This window comes from Zeugodacus cucurbitae, chromosome 6 (assembly GCF_028554725.1).
Source record: "Zeugodacus cucurbitae isolate PBARC_wt_2022May chromosome 6, idZeuCucr1.2, whole genome shotgun sequence".
Taxonomy (NCBI): domain Eukaryota; kingdom Metazoa; phylum Arthropoda; class Insecta; order Diptera; family Tephritidae; genus Zeugodacus; species Zeugodacus cucurbitae.
Window position 1 is genome coordinate 66,732,213 of NC_071671.1, and position 23,474 is coordinate 66,755,686.

Consider the following 23,474-nt stretch of genomic DNA (forward strand, 5'->3'; position numbering starts at 1 on the left):
GAAATGCATAATATCGACTGGGGACTATTTTGAAGGCAACAACATTAATGCAGACGAAGGAATAATAATTTTTTTTTGTTTTTCAAAAAACAAACATCCTCGTTATTTTTTGAACACATATTACAGGAGGCTTTCTGAAAAGTATCAGACATCGAAGATAAATAAAATTGAATCAATTTCGCTAAAGTCGAAGTTTAGGGGATATCCGATACCTTTGATCCAAATTTTACGATCTTTCTTGCTTTACATTCCGGAACAAAAATAAGGTTATGTACCAGATCGCGCGAATTGTTTATAATTATTTTTTTGAGAACATGCTTATAATGCAATTTTGGGTTCTTTCTAACATTCATTAGTTTTTAATAGTTTTACGCGAAATTCCATAAAAGTCATTCCACTTAATTTTGGTGATAAATCATTTTGCTTATTTGTATGCATTATTTGTTTTACCGGCCGGCATTATGTCATCGCCTGGGAACACTTCCTAGTACGCGATTGTGCACATTTATGGATGGGTTATTAATGGAGCGCGCTTTCATTAGATTCGCTTTGAGTAATTAAAAAAATTAATGTAATTTCCTTGTAATTTTATGCATGCAAAACAACTACAACAACACTACATTGACAGTGATTCATACGAAATTCCCGAGAATGTCAATGGTAATTATTTGCATTTGCTTAAATGGCAACTTACCGGTCCGCGAGCCAAACCATTCATACAGCAAATAATATATGACATGACAGATTTTCTCGCTGTCACGACAGCAAACAAATGTCAAGCGTTGTAAGAAAAATAAGTTGAGAAAACAGTGAACGATTTGGATACAACTCTGCAGCAAGAGCTTTCTCGTTATAAATGCATTTGTTTGTGTGTTTTCATGTGGGAGAGTACAAGCCAAGCCAATGCTCTGCGGAATCTCTGATAAATGCTAGAAAATCGCAGACAAAAAATAGACGGTAGTGCAGTGTAATAGGTGCGACCGCATGGTTTACGAGTTCTTCAATTTTATATTTTATAAACGAATTCATAAATGATTGTGAAGTGAAAAACTATAGTAAATCTAAAAATGTGCAGCACAAAAATAGTCTCATAGTGTGAAAAATGTAATCATAATTATTGCAAGTTTTGTCAGTTGAACATGCAAAAAGTGCGATTAAAGTGCATAGACGCTGACCGGTTTCGCCGGCTATTCACATTTTACCCACTCACACACATACATAAATACTCTTCATCTATTTGTATGCACTCTATATGTGCGTGTGTGCGTGTTTTTATCGCGGTTTGTTTTCTACTCCGCGTGCATGCGCGTTTCACGTGCTTTCTAGCGCTTTATTTAGCAGCAGCTCGCCATTTGACCGCAAGATTCGTTGCGATTTCGCTTTTGTGCTCTCCCCTTTTTTGCTCTTTTGTTTTTGCTATTGTAATCTTCTGTTTTTCTAATAATGCACGCGTCAACTACACGCCACCACTGTCATTGCACTTTTGTTGTGTGGAATAAAAGTAGTGAAGAAATGTGAATAAAGCTTAAAGATAGATTAAAATACATAGTATATTGAACATTTTTAAAAATATGTATTTACTTATTAAAATTTAACTTTTAATTTATTTTTTTTAATTTTTTTGTGAGTATTTATTTTGGATTTTGAAGGTTAGGTTAGGTCAGGAATACTTAACTAGGGCATTATACAGATTGTATGCTTTATATATATAGTTAGTTGGCCTAAAAGCTTCCTAAGGCTCCCAAATGTCCAATAACGATTTTCCTATCCGTGATGGTCTCAAAAAATAACGGGAATTTTCGTTTTTTGAAAAAAAAGCAACCATTCTCCTACATTAATATTGTCGCCTTCAAAACAGTCCCCATTCGATATTATGGCTTGTGGCAGCGCTTCTTCCAATCGTAGAAACAGTTCTCAAACTTGATTTTCTCGTACGCTTGTAAAACGACGGCCCTTTAAGGTTGTCTTTACTTTTGGAAATAGAAAAATGTCACACGGAGCCATGTCTGGCGAATATGAATCGTTACAGTATTGTTTTTAGCGAAGAATTTCCGAACAATCAACGAAGTGTGAGCTTTCAACAAACAAAAATCGCAAAGTTCATAGAAACAAACAGATTTTTAGTACTTCATGTACCATAATAAAAAGGACAAAAGTCACGTTATTTTTTGAACACACCTTGTACACTTTTATTGTTCGAAAATCTCAGATTATGAATGATCGGATAAGTAAGGAGAAGTACAGATATATGTTAATGATGTTGTCATATATCTAGTTAGCTAAAATGGATTTCTCGATACGAACCCGATGTAAACTTCAGATTAGTGAAATCCAAAATTGTTAGTACATGACTTGGTTTCTTGGACTTGTCTGTAATCGGCAGGACTATGAAAATAAAGCAATATTATTTATTCTACACCAAACAATTACGTATCTTAAGACACTAAAAAGTCTTCTTCCTGGTTGGAGCAAAATATAGAGATTTATTTCGAGTAATCTGGTTCCTGGTACTGATTTAAAATTTCATTTTTCATATTTGAATTTGTTGACAGATGTAGTCATAAGTAAAATATTTCTTTTTTCATTATATTCCTTGAGTCAGCGTGTTTGTTTCTGTGTCACGATTGCAAAAAACCAACAACTCTGCACGTCTAACAATTTGTTGTGCGCTGTTTGGAGTACGTTCCAATAAAGTCAGCTGCTCGGAGCATGACTTGAACGTGGCTTTATGCACAAAAGAACAAAAAAAAAATAAATAAAACAATATCAATGATAAAGTTATTAAAAAGCAATAAATGTAAAAAAAATATGAAGAAAAAAGAACCCTTTAAAACAAAGAAATGAAAAGCATACAACCCAGCTGCAAACATATTCCACTTGCAATTACAAATACATACATACATATGTACAAACAAAATAATATACAGTGTAGATTTTCAAGAACACAGGAACTGCACTCATGCACCGATGACGTATGTGCTGTCTGTCCGTCAATCCGTCAGCATCGACTTTGCCACGATTATTACACAGTGGCGCGAGTGTCACGGCCAGCGCCATTTGTATATTCTTTATAATATGTGCATCTGTTAAACACCGTCGTTGCGTTGTAATGCGCTTAAAATCAACGTTGAGCATTTTGCATATACGTCAGTCAACGTCATGCTTTGGCCAACGAACATAAAATCGATTGCATTTTTCTTCGTCTGCTACAGTTTTTTTCGCTCTTTTTTTTTTTGTGTTGCTCTTGCTTCTTGTTCTTCTACAATTCTACAGTCTGCGTCTTCTTTGTGCTCGCTCAAGCTTAAGGTGGCAAATTGCACTTACATAAGAGCTTACATGAGTACATTCCTCCTTACATTTAAATACATATGTTTGTAAAAATGTATGCAAATCCAACGTTGTTGGTGTGGCCTTTAACGAGTTCACGGTAATTGCTGTTTGCTCTAATCTCTCTATTTTTTTTCAAATTTCTTGCAATTTCTTTGACTGCCCACTTTAGCCGTAGCTTTTCTGTTGCTTTTACCGTTAGAAAATGTAATGTTTTTGCTCGCCTTATGCATTTTTTCTTTTTTTTTTGTAATCTCACCCCAAATGTCTTGCTAATTGGATTATTGCCATGTGGTCGGCAGGCACATTGACATTCACCTTGATCGACGGTATGCGCTCTGTCACAAATGGGGAACTTGGATACATATGTTATTTGTGATTTGGTAGTTTTGTTAATTTTCTCAAATCAAATTAGCTGACAATTGCTTGAATGTTTAATGAATAGGTTCTATTATTAGATTAAGCCTCATATGTACTGTTATACAGTACATTTTTGAACACTGTTTCCCATTGTAAAATATTTAAAAAGCTAGCTTTTTAGTAGTAGTCTCCCTTGTTTCCCAGTTCAAACCCTTGGCACCGTTCTAGTATGTGGTCAAAAAATAATGGAAATGTCGCAGTCTCTAAATTCGCCTAATAAGGCGTCGTGTGATTTTTTCCTATTCTCAAAAATATAGAGAACCTTAAAGAACCGTCGTTTTACAAGCATACGAGAAATCGCTGAAAGTGCCAAAGGCTATGCCAAACATCGAGTTTTTTCAGTGGTTCAACAGTGCAAAAAGCGCTGACAAGAATACGACAATATTAATGTAGCCGAATGAATAAATATTGTTTCCATGAAATGAAAATTCCCGTTATTTTTTGAACGCTCCTCATAAATACCATTTTTAGATAGTATTTCCAAATGGCGCTCATGTTCTGTCAAATATGGACTGGAATAAAATTGTTTAGAGATTTTTGTTAAAACCTAATTTTGAGCAATACTCAATACCCTCAACAACTGTTTTGCTTATTTAAAAACCATTAAAATTTCTCATAAAGACACATTAATGGATGACGGTTTAGTAAACACATATCTCTCAATTATCTTCAGCTTTATTAAGCCATTTTCACATTTATTGAGCTGCAATAAAGTTTGTATTTACTGCTATTATTATTTGCTCATTCATTTCCACTGGGCTATATAGGTGAATTACAGCAATAATAATGCATTCACTATCACTTTATTGTTGCTATTGTGCTGATACACCTTTATGAGCAAATAAAATTGAATAGGAGGGGTTGTAAAATTGTATGAGATATAGCATATATAGGTTTTATCGTCACGACAACGTGCCTAAGCAAAAATCAATTTGGAAAATTTGTTTTCCAATTGGAGAAACTCAATGATGACTCAGACACTTCATACGGTGATCAAACTTTTATATAATTTATTTCGTTTGTATTTACTATGCATGTATGTATGTTTGTATGTAAATTAACTTATAACTTAATTAGCGACATTTTCTGTAATAAACAGGCAGTGGCTTACAAGTCATTGAAATTGACATTTTGTGAAATTGTCGATTGAGCCTCATTTCAACTCACTTTCCATACAAACAAACGCAATAAATTTTAATAACGGTACAATTTGCGCAATGCAATTAACGCAATTAACAGACAACAATAGCGACATTTAAATATAGAAACAGGTACAAAGTACAGATAATTTATTTTGTAAATTTTTGCAATTTTTTGTAGTGAAACCGTTTCACTTTCATTCAAATCATCAACGACGTCAAACGTTTTCGTCATAATTCGGTGCGGTGACTCATACGCCTCGGTGTGCATTGCGTTTTTGGGCGTCACAGCGGCTGCCGGCGTTTCTCACCTATTAACATATTTTCAGAGCTCGTTTTTTTAATGTTTTCTGCTTGTCTGCCTGTGTGTATGTATGTGTGTGCATAATTGATGCGCTGTATTATCGTTTCTATATTTATCGGCTGTCGACTTCACGCGAATTGTTTTGAATTTTGTGTGAATTGTTGCGGTTGAACTTTCATTGGCCGCACTTAGCATATCCAAAGCTGTTGAAAGGGCAACAAGCAACAATAATTAACAATCTGCATACGATACATATGTCTATATGTATGCGTGTATGTCTGTCTGTCTGCGAGTTGAACGCGCTCACTCTCCTGCAATGTTTTGCAACGTTTTTGTAAACATTGCCAGCAATCGCCATTTACACGCATTTTTTAATGTTTCCCTGCTTTGTTTTTGTAATATATTATCATGTATTTACCATGGAATAGCAATTTTCCGGTTAACGATTTCTATAAAAGAGAAGAAGCACATGTTGACGGCCACTCGCCTCAATTAAAGCATTAAATTAATTTATAAATTTCATGCCTACTATTTCTTAATAATTACTCATTAGTTCAGTGTAAACAAAAATATAATATTAACAGTTTATTTTGTAATTGTGCTAGTTTTATTCGATATTATATGATTTTAGTGTTGAAATCGGCACGTTAACACAAATATTGATATTTTTATGGAACACATTGGATCGCTCAACAAGTTATATCTTATTGTTCTACATAAACATTTGTTGTTGAAATCCGTCGTTGATATAAACATACTCCTCTTCAATACAAATAATTATTCCCTTGATTACATTTTGAATAAAAAAAAATATATAATAATTTAAGGTTTGAATTTGGTGTAAAAATTATATACAAATATGCTTACTTAATTTTGTATCGTCATGAATTGGCACCCACAGTGCACTGACGCACTCGAAGAAGGCATTGCACAAATTTCGAAAATTCTTATTTTGGAAAAATAAAATTTTTTGTAATAATTTGAATTCTATTCCTATTAGACTATAAAGTATTTTAAAATATCTATTAAGAAATCATTACTATTTCAACATTATCAAAAAAGTGTCAAAAATGATTATGAGAAAAGACCGTGAGAGACCCTCGAATATGACGGCTTCAAAAAGCTTCTATGCTCTTTTTTTACTAAATATTCGATCGATAGAGCTTTAAAAATTAATGGAAAATACTAACATTAAAAAGTCCTTAAGTAATTACTATACTAATAATCTCAATTATCATATATGTTTGTAATTCAGAAATACCAAACGAAAGTCGAGAAATCTTCAAACCCAAAGCCCAAATGTATGCTTCACTTTGTCACTATCAGCTGATTTGATTTTGTATATTCAACACATATTCTAAAAAAAAATAAGTGAAATACATTTATACTTGTCATTCGTAATTAGAGTTTATAATGCTTCAATTCAAACTTTCCTCGCTTTAATCAAAATCTTTTATCATATAATAGTTTTCTTCCTTTTTTCGATTATAAATAACACCCTCAAAACGAAAATATCGAAATTTGTTTATTTTTAATGACCGAAATAACCATTTGCCAAAACTTTCCGTTGATGGCGTCATTCCACTGACAGTTAATGCCGCACTAAATTACTTAATTAGCCCATAATTTAAACGCACAAGCGAAGAATCAACACCAAAATGCATTTTATGCACTTTTTTAAAAGTTAAATAAAGGGTGTGTGTGCTGTTAGACACTGCGTAAATGAAATTTGTTTTTTTTTTTATCACAAAAAGTAGAAACAACAAAGCAGTCTCGTATGACACAACCTTTGCACCTGTCAACTGTTAATGATTACATTAAGCCTTCCATTTAGAAAGCACAAAGCTGCTGTCAGTCTAAAATATGAGTATGTAATGAAGACAAGCGATTCGGTTCATTGTTTTAATGAATGTACTGACACATTACGATTTATAAGAGAACTTTCTTTATTTCTTATTTATTTAATGCGACGCATAATGTATTATAATATACTTTCTCTGTGCTATAACAATAATTTCAACTTTTAGTAGTTACAGTTTGTTTCAAAAGTACTACGCAGATATTTAAGAATGATTTGAGAAAGCGATTTAAAACCTGTCAATCCCATTTAATAAGAGATCTATCGACTTGGTTGTCAAAGTAAGGATTTTACAAAAGTTATTAGAAGAGCAGTCACATTTTTAAGAGAAAGTAAAAATTTCTGAAAGTAAATTCCCGGGATTCTGAAAGGCACATGGATAGCCGAAATGGGAAAGGTACTTTTTGAATTATATTTTCCAATGAATATATGCGAAAGTGCTTTCTGAAAGCAAATTGTGTTGAAAATAACTTTTCCATGCCATATCTGAATACAGATTAAGCTTTTGAGGACACTTTTCATATTTATAAGCAAACTATTTTAGTTAATCTTTGGGGAATTTTGAGTTATGCAGAGTTGCCACCGTACATTTTTTATGCTTTTTCATTAAACTACAAAATAGCTAGCTAACGTATTTCCATTACGAAAACACTTGTTCTTACGCAATTCGCTAGACATTAATTACTTTCTGCTGTCATGTAAAGATCATTTAATTAAATTACAAAATGAAAATTTCTTTGTCGCAAACAAACAGTTAAATTATCAATTAAAAACCGTTTTGCACTTTTTAGAGTCTGTATAAAAATAAATTTATTAAACTCATTAAAAGCCAAGAAACAATCTCTTATGACTAAGCGGTTTGAATGCACGTGCACAAATGGTTATTGATGCAGTGAATGATTAATAATTAATTTTTGTTTTTTTTTTCAATAAAAAGGTGATCTGTTCGAGCAAGAAGGCTTGTCATTAATGACGTTATTGTGTCCGGTTCTTGTCGGCTCTTTGCCGCCAAATGGGTGCGCCTTACAGATTGCGTGTGCAGTCAAGGGCAAAGCTTGTCTGGGTTTGTTGCAGAGACTTGCATTGATAAACATCTTGCAAAGCTCAGACTGTGACTATTTTAAAAAAATCAGACTTAAATATAACTTCCAAGACATGAGGGTGGGTCATTTTGTGTTGAAAACAGAAAATGTTGGCAACCATAATACAAATCATCTGTTGCACAAATCTTCTACTGCCATAAAAGACACTCGCTTGCAGATTTGCAATTATATTTCGCCTGACATTGTAACTTCTAACCTACGGTCGCGATTCACTCAAATGCTTTTCAAATTGCAGTTAGCTTCTTTGCAGCTTGGCGCTTTAGCTGCTTTCGACTCGGGTGTGCATGCGCGCCGGTGCTGATCGTTTCTTCAACCAATTGAAGAATGCAATTGAAAGTGATTCTGACAATTGACAGCCAACTAACCGCTTCACGCTCGATCAGCATTTATTGTTTGCTAATGATTGCCACTGTAAAATTACTTATGCAATGCAACGCTGTGCCTGAGACGGCTTGTGGGGTTCACCAAGTTAATAGATATTTCCTTTGTTGCTTTTTCTTATTGCAAGCTTTATGCGATTGCTCAATTTATGTCAGCATAGTTTATGAATATACTCGTCTGAATGGTTGTGTCTATTAGGTCAGACATTTTTTGTTTGCTAATGATTGCCACTGTAAAATTACTTATGCAATGCAACGCTGTGCCTGAGACGGCTTGTGGGGTTCACCAAGTTAATAGATATTTCCTTTGTTGCTTTTTCTTATTGCAAGCTTTATGCGATTGCTCAATTTATGTCAGCATAGTTTATGAATATACTCGTCTGAATGGTTGTGTCTATTAGGTCAGACATTTTTTGTTTGCATAATAAAAATGTAATAAAAATAATTAAGTTTTACAGTTTTATGCATTGTTTGCGAGAATTATTTGTATTTTATTCAAATTATCGCAATTAATACCTACCATTTGATATATATGATTATATACTTTATTATATAAGTTTTAAAATAGCGAAAATTTACTTTTAAAAATTTTTGGAAAATTTTCGAACTTGACAATTTTCGAAAACAAAAATCAGTTTCCGTAAATATTTTCTAACATATTTTACAATCAAATAAAATATAAAAAAAATAATAATAATTTCTGATATAAAATTTACGTAAAAAGTTAGGCGGCAACCCTATTAAAAATTTTCGAAAATAATTAATTAAAAAAATCCGTTTTCTATTTAAATCCGTTTTTTATTTTGAATAAATTTGTATTGTGTAGTTAGATGGCAACTCTGTTCAAAATTGTCGAAAATTATTTGAAATTTATTGGTAAATGTTTTCTAACACATTTTGCTATCGAATAAAATATAAAAAAATATGATTTTTTGTAAAAAATTTGTATAAAAAAGTTAGATGGCAGCTCTATTAAACAAATGCATATTCATCTATAAATTTTGATTTACAAAATTCGAGCATTACATGATGTATTTAAGAAAGTAGTAATGTTATAAATAAAATTGTTCTTTTTGTACTAGTTCGACACTAGTTTGCTAATAAACTGCACCCTACATACAATAAACTCATTTCGTACATGTCTGCCACATTCGCTTGATTTTTGTTTATCTAACATTCATACACGTACAACTAATTTGTATATCTATTACTTTGGACTTTGATATCGCTCGATTTGCTCTCGCGACTTCAATCAACTAATTGTTTATTAATTTTAATTTTCCTGCCACATACTTTTGTTTTTGTTGTAGAAATATTATTTGCAGTGTATATTTTCGCTCGTTTCTTCGCGTGAAACTGCGCCGATGATCTTATTACAATTGAGCTTTGACCACGCGAGCACTCACATTAATTCATTGCCACCTTCATTTATCGCTTCAAACTGCCGTTACACCTACCCAATCACACAGCGGGGGTAGTCACAGTGTCTCACATCGTGTTTTGCAATTTCTCAGAAGTCAGAGAAGGCAAGAAAAGTTGCTGGTAAACAACAGCAAGTTGTTTTAATTTAATTTATTTTTTTTGTTTTTTTTTTTTTTATTTAAATAAAGTCGAACATTGAAAACATATTTCTTTGTATTTTTGCTAAAATTATTATTATTATTATTGTATTTCCTCCTTATCGATCTTTTAGTTAGTAAATTTGTTTGGCTTAAATGTTAATATTGCCCTATCGAGTTCACCGCGCCAGCGTATCTTATCAGCACATTTGCGCATTTCATTTTGATAAGAACATTGTAAGCGTGTGTTTGTCTGATAAAATTCTGGGCAATAACATGCCATAAAGTCGATAAGATTGTGGCTAATTATATATATATGAGTGCATTTAAACTCAATTTCCTCTGAAAGAGGTCAAGCTGTTGGTGTCTGGAAGGCAACAACTTTCAATGAACTGCATTTTTAAATACTGTTACAGTGAGATATTACTCAATTATTGCTGAATCCTCATCCAACTATAAATGCCTTAAAAATAAGAGTCTGGCTTCAAACAAGTAGTTGTTCATCAAATCAGTAGCATAATTATGTTAACCGTTAGTCGTTAAATGCAATCAGCTTTTATGTAAAAATTACCCATCGAAATATCCATATATGAATCACATTTCAGGTCAACCGCTTTACGCAGCCTTGACCAAGTGATCTGCGGCACCGATTACGTTGTTAGTCAGCGGTGCATTGGTTGTTCATTGCCGCAAATACAAAAAAAATATGGCAAATATATATGTATTTCGAGTTGTCAAGTGGTGTTAATTGTCCGACAATGAGTTGAGCTAAAAGCAAAAACAAAATTAGGCACCTATAAGTATATATCTATATACATATATATGATATGATATGTAAACAATTAGATTGAGGGGCATTCGCCTATTGGAGTCTAGTGCAAATTCTTATATCGTCGATTTCTCATATACATTACATATGGCGTACAAATACTTCTACAAATGCGCATATTTTGAAGTGTAGCATGTTTTCGAATTTTAACACTTTTGTTATTGTTTGTTTAAGATATTGAAGTTATCGTAAAAATAGATTACCGATATTTTTCTATTTAATTTATTAAGTGTTGTATTTTATTCACGGTAGCTTAGCTTAAGTATTCTTTAAGGCACATTGTTTTGGCTTAAATATAATTGCCTTCTATTTGAGAATTGGTCTTTGGCATACATTTTGATAAATTTTCGCCATCACAAAATATTGACGGCTTTAGCTATCCAAGTGGGTTCTACTGTTGCACAGAGATCTGCCCTTTAACCTAACCTAACGTGTAACGTGTCGTGGGTTGCTCTTTGAGACCTTGATAAATTTCGTTCTAAATAATCTCTACTAAAACGTAAAAAAATATATATATAAAGTTATGTTAATATAATTTAAGGCGAAGAAACTTTGTAATTTGTCTTACACCGTATTATTGTCATATAGCTCATCGCAATAATCCAAGTATCGCAGTGAGTTTTCCTAAAATTGCTGAAAGACCAAGTAACTTATCTCTTTTGACTTTGGAAACGGGAAACATATTTACCGTCAACTCCCATGGCTATTATTTATTAAATTCCAGCTCGAAGAATACTCAAAACTAGCGCCAAAATGTTATAAGGGTTCCTCTCTTCTTACTAATTGCTTTGCCTGAAACCCTATCTTGACTTCGTAGTCCCAAAAAAGATCGTTGCTCTTATTTCTTTATGCTATTGTACGAAACGAAATTCAGAACAGTCTTCAAATCAAATTAAAATCTCACTCTAAAGCAACAGAAAATATTAAAAAATCCATAACATCATTATCACTAATAGTTCATCAGCTTTGACACAGCTAGTATGACGTCACGATAGCAGATTTTAGTAATGGAGCATGGCTTAATAATAATTATGTATAATAAGAGCTTAACTCCTTTTTTTCAAATAATAATGAATTGAAGCAATAATAATTGAGTGACTTTTCGCACACCTAAAATCATAGATCGCCATAAAGGCGGATCAATCAAACGCAAATGACGACTGGAACGTAGATAAAATAATAAAATAGCAACGCACAACACACCACACCACAACAGTGTGAAGGCAGACAGTCAGGAAGGTAGCTTTACTGGTTCTTTTGCTTTAATAAACAAGCGCTCATATCAGCAATTTCAATCGCAATTGCAGTGAAATTGACATACATACATACATACAAAAAATATATAAAATACACGTTAAGAAATTTGCAAGCAAAATTACGTTTTTTTTTTTGCGTTGAAATCAGGAACGTCGAGGAAAATAAGTAAAGCAGCGGAAGGGGTTTACTGATAACGTACTGAAAGAAAAAAACAACAACAACAATAAACACATGAAAGTGAACAAACAATAAAGCAGCACAATCACACACAGGAAGGTGAATTGCAATCGAAGCAAAATATTGAGCCACACTAAAGCAGCGTGTGTGTTTATATACGCTATGCATATGGCCGGTGCTGATAGCATTACTTTTTCATTACGCTTTATTTCGCTTTTTTACTCAGTTTATTTTACACAGTTGTTGTTCTTATTGCCGTTTTTTCTTTTTTTTTTTTTTTGTTATTTGCCTGCTTGTTTTATATACCGCTGGTGCTGTTAGCAATTTCCTTGAGTAGCCAACGAATATTCGTATTTGGTACGTCGAAGTGTGTGCAGCGTTTAAGCGGAGTATTTTTGCAAAGCAAAAACAATAAATAAAATAAAATTTGTAAAAAAAAACACAAAGTTAAAATAAAATAAAATAAAAAAAATATTTTTTTTTTTCAATTTTTAACGAACGTGATTTCCAAAGTTATAATTATTATTTTTGGTTAGTAGAGTTGAGTTGAGAAAGTTTTGGAAAACAAAACTAAAAACAACAATAACTACAAGCAATATTTATAAATATAATATTGGTGTTGCTGTAACGCCAAAAAAAAAAAAAAAACTGAGTGCAACGTTGTGTGACGCCGTTGAGCCATAGTTGGCAGGTGGTGAGAGGAGTGTGAGGCAGGCAAAATTAATTGCAATTCGCCGACAAGATTTGTGCAATAATTGTGGTTTTTCTACGTGTGTGTGTGTGTGTGTATACATGTGTTTCTGCTGGTTGCAGCGTGTCGACCAATTTGTAATGCAAATGCCGCTAAATTGCAAATGCATTGACTAAAAGTGTTTTACAACAACAGCGGTAGCAACAACAAAACAGGCGTAAAATTAAAACAAATTGCATTATTATCTAATACAAACTCATACGCTCGTCCGCATCGTGTTCAGTCGTCTACAGCGCATTGGTCAAAGTCAGAAGTATTAAAGCCTCTCCACAGCCTAGTGTCACAGTGTTTGCGACTTAATTAACCGTTAATTGAATTACAAACTCAAATTAAATAAATACATACGTTTTTGTTTTCACAAACTAGAAAAATTACATCAGCGTCGGAAAATTACATAAAAGGAAACAGATTTTATTAGAAACGCCGTGCACGCGTTCAGCGCTGCCATATCTACCATATTTTGGTAGTACAAAAGAAAAAAAAATAAAGAAAATATAAATAAATTTCGTACTGCAATTGGGTGTTACGAAAATAATACATAAAAACAACAACAATTAAAACAAAACAGTTGCATGTGTCTTTGAAATTGCACGACAAAATGTTGAAAATATTCAAGAGCAAGAAAGACAAGTTGCCAAAATCGGAAATCATCACTTGTGAACCGCAGGTGACCAAAGAGCCGCGCACCAAATGCGGCAAACCGTTGGTGTTGGACAACACACGATGGGAGGCAAGTATTGACAGCAGTTTTAAGGTTTTCATTATAGAAGAAAAAAATTACGAATAATTAAAAAATAATATAAAAGTGGGTCAAAATAATTGTATATTAAAAATGCAGCGTAATGCACAACTAAAAATAAAAAAATTATTTAAAGACTGTGTTAATTATAAAAAGTTAATATATTTATTATTTAATATTAATTTTATTAATTTTTCGAAATTAGTGAAAATTTGTTGCCTACATTTAGGGTTATATTGAAAAAAAAAATTAAAACACTCTGTTAAAAATGTATTGGCTTTTTAAATAATATTCGTAGTATTCGATGCATAAATAAAAATATTAATTTAGTGTATTTCTCTAAATACAAGATTCTACAGGTTTTGAATCTTTTACAAATCAGCTACAGGCCTCAAATTGAATATAGTATAAAGCTACACTAACAAAGTCCTGGACCACATATGTTTGATTGGCGTTGCAACCGTTTAGCCGGTTAAGGAGCCGGCCTCTCTCTCTCCTTCGCAGTTCGGCGCCAGTTGGAGATCCCAAGTGTAACCAGGTCGCTCTCCACCTGGTCCCTCCAACGGAGTGGAGGCCTTCCCCTTCCTCGGCTTCCTCCGGCGGGTACTGCATCGAACACTTTCAGGGCTGGAGTATTTTCGTCCATTCGGACAACATGACCTAGCCAGCGTAGCCGCTGTCTTTTTATTCGCTGAACTATGTCAATGTCGTCGGATAACTCGTACAGCTCATCGTTCCATCGTCTGCGGTATTCGCCGTTGCCAATTCTTAAGGGACCATAAATCTTGCGCAAAATTTTCCTCTCGAAAACTCCTAGTGTCGTCTCATCTGATGTTGACATCGTCCAAGCTTCTTCACCGTAGAGCAGGACGGGAATGATAAGCGACTTGTAGAGCTTGATTTTGGTTCGTCGAGAGAGGACTTTACTGTTCAATTGCCTACTCAGTCCAAAGTAGCACCTGTTGGCAAGAGTTGATAGCCTTATTGCAATTACAATATACTATTTCCTTCATGGTTTCTGTTTGGAAAAATTTTAAAAATGAAATCGGGGTAATTTCCGTAATTCTCTCTACAGTTGCCAACCACACTGTTTTCAGCGTATTATTTTTAGTATTTATCAGCTAGCATGATGAAATCTAATATTTTTGCATAATTTTTGACGAAGATTCTTACTAAATATTTACGAAACATTTTTATATATGTATAAACTATTTCCGTGGAATTTTAGTTATAGTTTTGGAAAACACAAGTCATCTATTGACACTTGTGTGGTGGGAAGTCATCTATGACTAATGATGTCATAGATACTAGTTCAACAACACAACTTAATACTTTCCCCACAGTTAATTAGCTTTGTTTTACAGGTGCGCTGATGACGTATGTGTGATAATTTGCGTATACTTAAAAAAAAAAAAAAATAATAATAATTTTTAGAAAAAAAAATGATTACTTATGCTTATCTGAAGAAGCTTCTTACTCATGCAAATATATTTATATGTAGCTGTATAATTGTTTGATGATTGTTTTGCTTACCAGCTGTATTTTTGAGTGATTATACTTGGCAAATACAATTTCTGGTACTTTTTATTTAGAAATGTGTAATTTATAGCTGAAAAATCCACCACTCTTCATATCATAGATATTTATTTTTTAGTACAAAAAAATTTAAAAGGTAATTAATGTGCGGAGGTTCATACTTCTTAACTATTTTCTAAATTTCTAATAAATATAGTAAGAGAATTGGAATTGAAAGAATTACTCGTTTAAGTTTTCAAAATACTTTGAATATCGTCATATTGATTTAAAGTACACTTTTTTTCAGAAATTAAAGCAAGATTGTTATTTAATAATTTAATAGTGCACCTTAAAATAACTGAATGTATGTGATTTTTTTTAGTTCTCTTTTCTTCTTTCATATACAATATTTCTTAAATAGTATGCAATTACTGACCGAAGGATTCTCTTAAGCAACTTTGCAAAATTTCATGGTCACTTATTTTCTACATCCATGCAGCACTCACCACACCAGCTTCAAGTGCACCATTTTACAGTTAATCGATATTAATAATTTTATTTCCGCTATCTTATCAAAACTTCATCGATAACAATGTTGACTAAGGCCTCCTCATTAATTATGTTTTGTTTTTTCGCGAATATCTAAAATAAATAGTACTCATTACTTGTGCTATAAAGGATGTGTTTTTAAATGCATATATATAAATCTAAATAGACACAATAAACAATTGTTTACCAAATTCAATTGTCGAAGAAAATAAGTTGTTGTCTTTGATATACATAAATACATATATGTAAGTCAATATCAACTGCAAAATATACCTATGGTTGTGTATAAATTACTCAAGCATTGCAGAAAAATTAAATTATCTTATCGGTAATTAGACCCTATAAAAGCTTATTGACATGTTTGCGTCAAAGAATTGTTATATTTATGTGCATAGATACTTGTAAAGATGTATATACAAACATATTTCACATATATTTCACATTTCTATTTTTGTCTGTATTCAGTTCATATATATCTATATTTATATACATCTCGAAGGATGTGGCATTTCACAAATTGTATATTGTCAACATTTCTCAAGATCTTGCAATTGATATTTTATATACTTTATCATTTCTCTTCGTTTAATATATTGGAAAAACGTCAAAAATGTGAAATTTATGGATTTCAAAAAATGCTAAAAAGATATTTATCGCGGTAGTGTTAAGTATAGCCAATTATAATTCCTCAATTTACTTTTTATGTACCGCTAAGTCTAAAGTTTTAAGTATTTAAAATTGTTGTCAATGAAAAAATTGCGAACTTGAGTCTCAAAGTCCCTGGCTTACCAATTTATACAACGGTTTTTTAGCAGGAAGATCAAAGTGCTTGTACTTTAGTGCAAATATGCGCCATTTTACTTTTATTATCAAATTTCGCAATAGAAATTTTATAATATCACAACATTTTAGTGATAAACAGTGGTGAACGTGACTGCATTGTTGTTGTTGGTTTTACTAACAATTTCCCCTTACCTTTTCTACTATTTACAGAGAAGACTACACAAAGAGTTGATGTCACTGATAAAGGAACCGCCACCGGGTGTTACCGTCGATACCGAAAGTATAGGACAAAACTTATCAGAGTGAGTTGCTTACATATTAATTATATAAATATATTACTAATTTCATTTATTTTATTTTCTTTTACTAGATGGAAAATAAATATTGCCGGTTTCGAGGGTACCCTGTATGAGGGTGAAAACTTTCAGTTACTCTTCAAATTCAACAATAAATATCCCTTCGATTCGCCAGAGGTAGGCTCAAATACTTGTTTACATGCATTTATGTCGTTGATTTACTATAATATTATCTTGCTTGCAATCGCAGGTGACGTTTATTGGCAATAATATACCTGTGCATCCGCACGTCTACTCTAATGGACATATCTGCCTTTCCATATTGACAGAAGATTGGTCGCCGGCGCTATCAGTACAATCTGTCTGTTTGAGCATAGCATCGATGCTTAGTAGTTGCCGTGAAAAGAAGCGTCCACCAGATAATACACTATACGTAAAAACCTGCAATAAGAATCCGAAAAAGACCAAATGGTGGTATCATGGTGAGTTTTAAAAGCACCTTTTAGTAGTGAAAATAAGTTTAAACGATCTTTTTTATTTTATTTTTTTTTTGAAATTTTTTTTTTATTATTTTATAGAAGTATTGTTATAAACATACTATTAGTTGTTGTTATCACGACAAGCGCATAAAATAGCTTTCAAAAACTTATATGGCAGATCTCTTAAGTCCAAGACAATAAATCCTGTTTACATTCATACGCTTTCCAATACCACTTTATATTCGAAAACTGCAAACAGTTCGAAAAATTATTCGGAAATTTATTTATCCTCTAGTTTATATCTGACCAAGTACTGTTACCAAAGCAGTTTCTTCCCAAAATCTTTTTCGAAAATATTTTATGCTGTTATCACAACAACAACAACAACCCTTAAGCCTTTTATTTTTATTACCATCCTTCCTTTAGGTCTGGTTATATACAATATTTTGATATAACATAACCTACAAACTATTTAATTTTTCTTTCTTTAATCTCCTCTCAAAAATGCTTACATTTTCACAAAAAACTAAACGTAGTAATCCGCAACACGTTTTTTTACAGACGATTCGGTCTAGTGGACGTTGAATACCGCTACCGATCGGTACACAAATAAGCTGTTCGCTGCACTGACTAACTCATTGCTGGTACTTAGAATGGAACTACAACAACAAATTACGCAAATATACACTGAGAGTAAATTGTCTGTGAAAAAAATACGACGACGTGTAAAACTCAAACGTAAACGCGCATCAACAAACACACACACACCCGCATACATAACTAAACAACTGTAAATTGCAAAACAAACAACCAACAATAAAAACAAAAATACAACTTAAAGCCAACAAATCATCATAATAAAACAACAAACACAAATAACAATATCAATAATATATAACGGAGAGTGCGTTTGAGCAGAGAGAGCAGCCTGTGAATGTGATTTTGCGCAGGCGTATGCGTGTGTGAAAAAAAGAAATATCGTATTTTAAATTTACATAAACATACATACATACATACATTTATATATTTTAATTATTACATACATTTTACTTTAAAACTTAGCGCGCCAACAACAAGAACATATAATAATAAATATAAATTTAATGCAGCAAAAGAAAGCGAAGAAGAATACATTTTTGAGACGCAAAACACACACATTTTACACTTATATACAAACATTTAATCTTTACAACATTGCACACACACATACATACATATACATAAAAAAATAAAATGTTTTAAAACAAACAAACAACGTAAAATGGAAAAAGTGTCTAAATTTTCGAAAAGAACAAAAATAAAAATCATAAATTATAATTTGTGTTTTATGTGCGTATTTAGGCTAGCGTTTTTGAAAAGACAATTTTTTTTTCTAAAAGCGGTGAAATTTTGGAAAAATATAGTAGAATTTCAACGAACTGTAATTTTATAAAGAAAAAATATTAATATTTTATTATTGTTTTGTATGTTCTTGTGTTAATTAATTTAATTTAATTTCATTGCGTGTGCTTTGTTTTAGCTGCTCTTTAGTTATAAAAACAACGGTATTATTGGAAACTCAAAAAGAAATAATAATAAACAAATTCAATAAAATAAAATAGTTGCAAACACTACAATTAATCAAGTAAAAAATTGCAATCATTACAACAATAATTAACATAGTAATATTAGAACTAAATGCCACTATACTGTAAAGCAGCAACAACATTCCAAAGTGTATTCAACAAAGTGAACCAGGTATATGACATATCACAATTTTTTACCCGAATGTGACATGTTTGTTGCCATTGATTTAACCCATACATTTATTCAAAAATTCAAATTTTGAAATTCAAAAGTAAACAAATTTCAAACCAAAAAAAAAAAAATATTTTTTAAATGAATAAAAGAAAATGTCGAATACTTTCTGCTTTGGCAAAACAACTCATGGAAGCAATTTACTAAGGTTTTGTGCTCCAACTGACAAATTGCAAACAATTTTATCAATATATATTATATTGTTAAAGTTAAAAAAGACGGGTTAATGTAAACAAATACATGTATTGTTTACTATTTTATTGTCAAAAGCGGGTATGTCAAATACTTAGTTCACTTTGTTGAATACACTTTGCAATATTCCACTTGATGTTTGCTGAAAGTGCAATAAAGTCCACCAAAACTTATTCAAATAATATAACAGAGAAAAAATTTAATTTTTTGGCAAAAAAAAAATATTTTAAAACAAAAAATTAAGATAAATTGCTAAAATTATTTTAAAAAATATTTTCTGTCTCCTTTACCGCAATGAAGAGTAATGAAAAAAGTTAAAGCGAATAAATTTGTATAAAACGAAACGCGTCTACTTATAAAAAGTGTTAATAATATGTACTACTTGCGCTCTAATTTTTCACTTATCACACTAAATAGCTTTCTTTGCGCTCTATAACTGTATTAAGTAAATTTTGCTTGTATAATTTTCTTACAAAATCGTTGTATGCTTGTTTGTTTTACGCTATGTTAGCTTGTAGTCCTAATGATTTGTTGCAATTCAATTGTATCGTTCATAAATATATTTTTAGCTTTGAGTTGTCAACTGTTTGGTAGACATGTCAGTAAACGTGTGTGATTTCCTTTCTCATATGATCTGCATATGATATATTTTATATTATTAATTAATTACGTTTTCCTTATAAATTCAATAATTGCCAATTCTTTACACGTATATACCTTAATTAATATTTATATATAAAATATACATACTTATATACATAAGTACATATTTACTTGTATTGTAGCTAGCGGTATGTAATAAACCGTTAAATTATTATTATAATTTTACATTTACACCCCCTCCTCCCACTTCTTAATGATAACTTTGTAATATTGTGTTTGTCTAAAAAGTGTATGTTTATTATTCTGTTTACTATATACATATACATACATACATACATACATATAGTTAAGTGTCGATTTATGTGTAAGTCAAGTATGAAGTAAATTAAGTACATACATACATATGTGAAATGCTATACGCAGTTAAAAACAATCTTAATTATAACAATAAAATGCGTGTCATTCTCAAGTATTCAATAAAAAAAAACACACTTATGATTACAATTAAAAAAATACAAAACATATTAAATGGAGTTGTAATGCTTTTACTTATTGAAAAATGGAAAAAGATGAGAAGGAAGTAAGAATTCTGGTATAGCTTCCACAATATCGTATGACATCCACTTTGTGTACGCTGTTTTTGTATTTGTTGTGAGTTAGCGATGCAGTTCAAATATTTGCTGGATGTTGTGTTGGGGATAAGTGAAGAAGGATCCATCAAAGCAAAACATGAAATAACAAAACCCACGCCTCTGCAAAGGGAAGATAGATCCACAACCAAAGAAATGCACTTTGCTGGTTAAAGCCATTTGGAGAATGTATTACGCTGCAACAACTACCACTTGCTGTACAGCACCATGGACTATGCAACTGGCTTATATTCGTATTTATAGCAGGTCAATAATAACCAAAAAACAAGTAAGGAAAGGCTAAGTTCGTGTGCAACCGAACATTTTATACTCTCGCAATTTATTGATATATTTTTATTAAGATAACACACAATTTGACCCAATTTGAAAATCCTACAATTAGGTATATGAGAGCTAGAGGACATTGCACTATTAAAAGAAAAATGTTTCCTGTAAATTAAATTAAGATACCTGAGAGATTTACTGAAATTTTCGATGAAAAATTAATGGGGAACTGCATTCTTCATATTCGATATTCGGGGCTTTGAAAAGTTATAGTCCGATTTCGATTTCATCCATTTTCCACACGTGTCAGCAGGGTATCAAGAAAATATTATATACCGAATTTCATTCGAATCGGTCGAGTAGTTCTCAAGTGCCACGCCCACTTTCCCACAAAAATTACATCCAAATAGACCCCTTCCTAGTGCGATCCTTTGTTCCAAATTTTAATTATATAACTTTATTTATGGCTTAGTTATGACACTTTATGTGTTTTCGGTTTTCGCCATTTTGTGGGCGTGGCAGTGGTCCGATTTTGTCCATTTTCGAATGCAACCTTCTCACGGTCCCAAGGAACATTTGGAACACATGTTTCAAGATATCAAGATATCTCAATTTTTACTCAAGTTATCCGTTGCACGGACGGACAGACAGACATTCGGATTTCAACTCGTCTCGTCACTCTGATCATTTTGATATATATAACCCTATATCTAACTCGTTTAGTTTTATGACTTACAAACAACCGTTATGTGAACAAAACTATAATACTCTCTTAGCAACTTTTGTTGCGAGAGTATAATAATAACAACAATAAAAAGAACTTTCAACTTTGCATATTATTTCACGGCAGGTATTCAAGGAAACATTTCAATGTGTAGCAAGTTTTGTAAATCTCTTATAAATTACTTAATTACATATATCTATATGTCTATAGTAGTTGGTTAAATTATAGTGTGTGAAATTCAGTTTACAAACATCAAACACTGCTTTGCAACTGTTCTTCGTTTACAATTTTATTTTCAACTTCATGTCAGTTAATCGTTGGCGCACCATAGTATAGACCCATCAATGCTTCCTGTAATGCACGTTGACAAGCCAAGTTCGCTTTATAGCCACCGGCACGTTCAGCGCTATTTTCGGGCCGTATGTGTGCAATGAAACCTTTGCTCTCGATTTCGCTAGTAGCCGGTGGAGCAGGGCCTTCTGTGTAAAGCGTCGGCACTTTATGCACATACAATGGTCCCTCCTCCGCTTTTGGTAAAGGTAGAAACATTTGATCTGCTGTGCGCCCAAATTTTATACCCGTTGAGAATTGTGTTGCTGGTTTAGGTGGTGGCAGTTTCTTCTCTTCTTCACGCAGTTTTTCAACCTTTTCGGCGAATCCATTCACAATCTCCGAGGCATCTTTACCACTGCACATCAGCTCATCGATGAGCGCTTCCTTCTCACGCGCTTTCTTCTTCTTTTGTTCAGTTTCCAATTCAGCCAATTCCTGCTTACGCGCTTCTTCTTGTGCACGCTCTAACTCAAGCATTTCTTCCAATTCATACTCTTCACGTCCCATACGCGTTTTATTACGCTGTATAACATCACGATTCTCACGCCTATAGGCTTCAATGCGTTTATTCGTGCCGATTATGTCTATATTGTTGCAGAGATTATAGATAATAGTTTCGATTTCCTCCAAGTAGTCATTGAATTCTTGCAGCGTAGCGAAGTCGTCCTCCTTTTTGTTGTAATCACGTAGTACACGTTTACGTATATCCACCTCCTTTTCTACCATAGGATCTTCGAAAAGTTGCACACGGAAATTGTTGCGACGCAATGGCACCATACATTCCGGACAGGAACCTGAACCTTTGAGAAAGAGCAGATCTACACAGGATTCACAAAGCGTGTGGCCGCAAACGTTGACCATCAATTTCAGTGAGGGATTGCGGTACTTTGTAGTTTTGCAACGCGGACATGCTTGGTCCTCCATGGTGAAAACTGGAATTTAGCTTACGATGCGACTTTGTAAAATTTAATTTCAGAAGCAAATAAATGCTTTTGTTGTGCTACTATTGACCGGTGTGTTTCCAATTGGATGCGTCAAAAACAAAAATGCAAATAAAGAACACAAAAGGGGAATAAGCAAATAACAGCTGATTTTGACATTTGTTTCTTCATTTTAAGTGTATTCAAACACAGGGTGAATCGTGTTTGCATTTATCGAACAAATATTCCTTTGTAAAACAAATAACGTGATTTTTGGAATGTTTTGTGTATATAAATGTTATAAATTATACATAAATATATTAATATATAACACACTATAATAAAAACATAAACATACATAAAAGAATTGATCTAACTAGTAAATTTATTTTATTGTATTACAAATATATGCAATTTTCAACTCTGCAAGTGTCGATAATGAAGCGCTTTTAATTCATGTACTTCTGTTTGACAAATTTTAAAAATTTAACTTTTTAGATAAAGTGAGGACTCACATTTGGGATTA

General features: G+C 32.4%; 2 protein-coding genes across 7 annotated transcripts in view; one reads left to right on the forward strand and one right to left on the reverse strand.

Moving 5' to 3' along the window:
- Positions 1-18,544, forward strand: part of LOC105211706 (ubiquitin-conjugating enzyme E2 W) — a 29,011-nt gene extending 10,467 nt beyond the window's left edge. Inside the window, exons 1-6 of one of the 6 annotated variants that reach the window (XM_011183290.3) lie at positions 988-1,104; positions 13,240-13,834; positions 16,901-16,992; positions 17,061-17,163; positions 17,237-17,468; positions 18,027-18,544. In XM_011183290.3, coding sequence (XP_011181592.1) covers positions 13,703-13,834; positions 16,901-16,992; positions 17,061-17,163; positions 17,237-17,468; positions 18,027-18,040 — 573 coding nt within the window. In that variant the 5' untranslated portion in view covers positions 988-1,104; positions 13,240-13,702 and the 3' untranslated portion in view covers positions 18,041-18,544. Of the gene's footprint in view, positions 1-987; positions 1,105-12,726; positions 12,885-12,912; positions 13,835-16,900; positions 16,993-17,060; positions 17,164-17,236; positions 17,469-18,026 lie in introns of those variants that run through there. The other 5 variants (XM_011183292.3, XM_029039844.2, XM_011183293.3 and 2 more) reach the window with 5 other exon arrangements.
- A 352-nt stretch (positions 18,545-18,896) lies between these two features.
- LOC105211708 (CDK-activating kinase assembly factor MAT1) lies at positions 18,897-23,103 on the reverse strand. Its single transcript, XM_054232924.1, has one exon. It carries the CDS (start codon positions 22,950-22,952, stop codon positions 22,002-22,004), a length of 951 nt encoding a protein of 316 aa, XP_054088899.1. The 5' UTR covers positions 22,953-23,103; the 3' UTR covers positions 18,897-22,001.
- Between the last annotated feature and the right edge of the window lie 371 nt (positions 23,104-23,474).

Excerpts from the sequence above, each read along its gene's own strand:
- LOC105211708 (XM_054232924.1), bottom strand. The coding sequence starts at position 22,952 with ATGGAGGACCAAGCATGTCCGCGTTGCAAAACTACAAAGTACCGCAAT.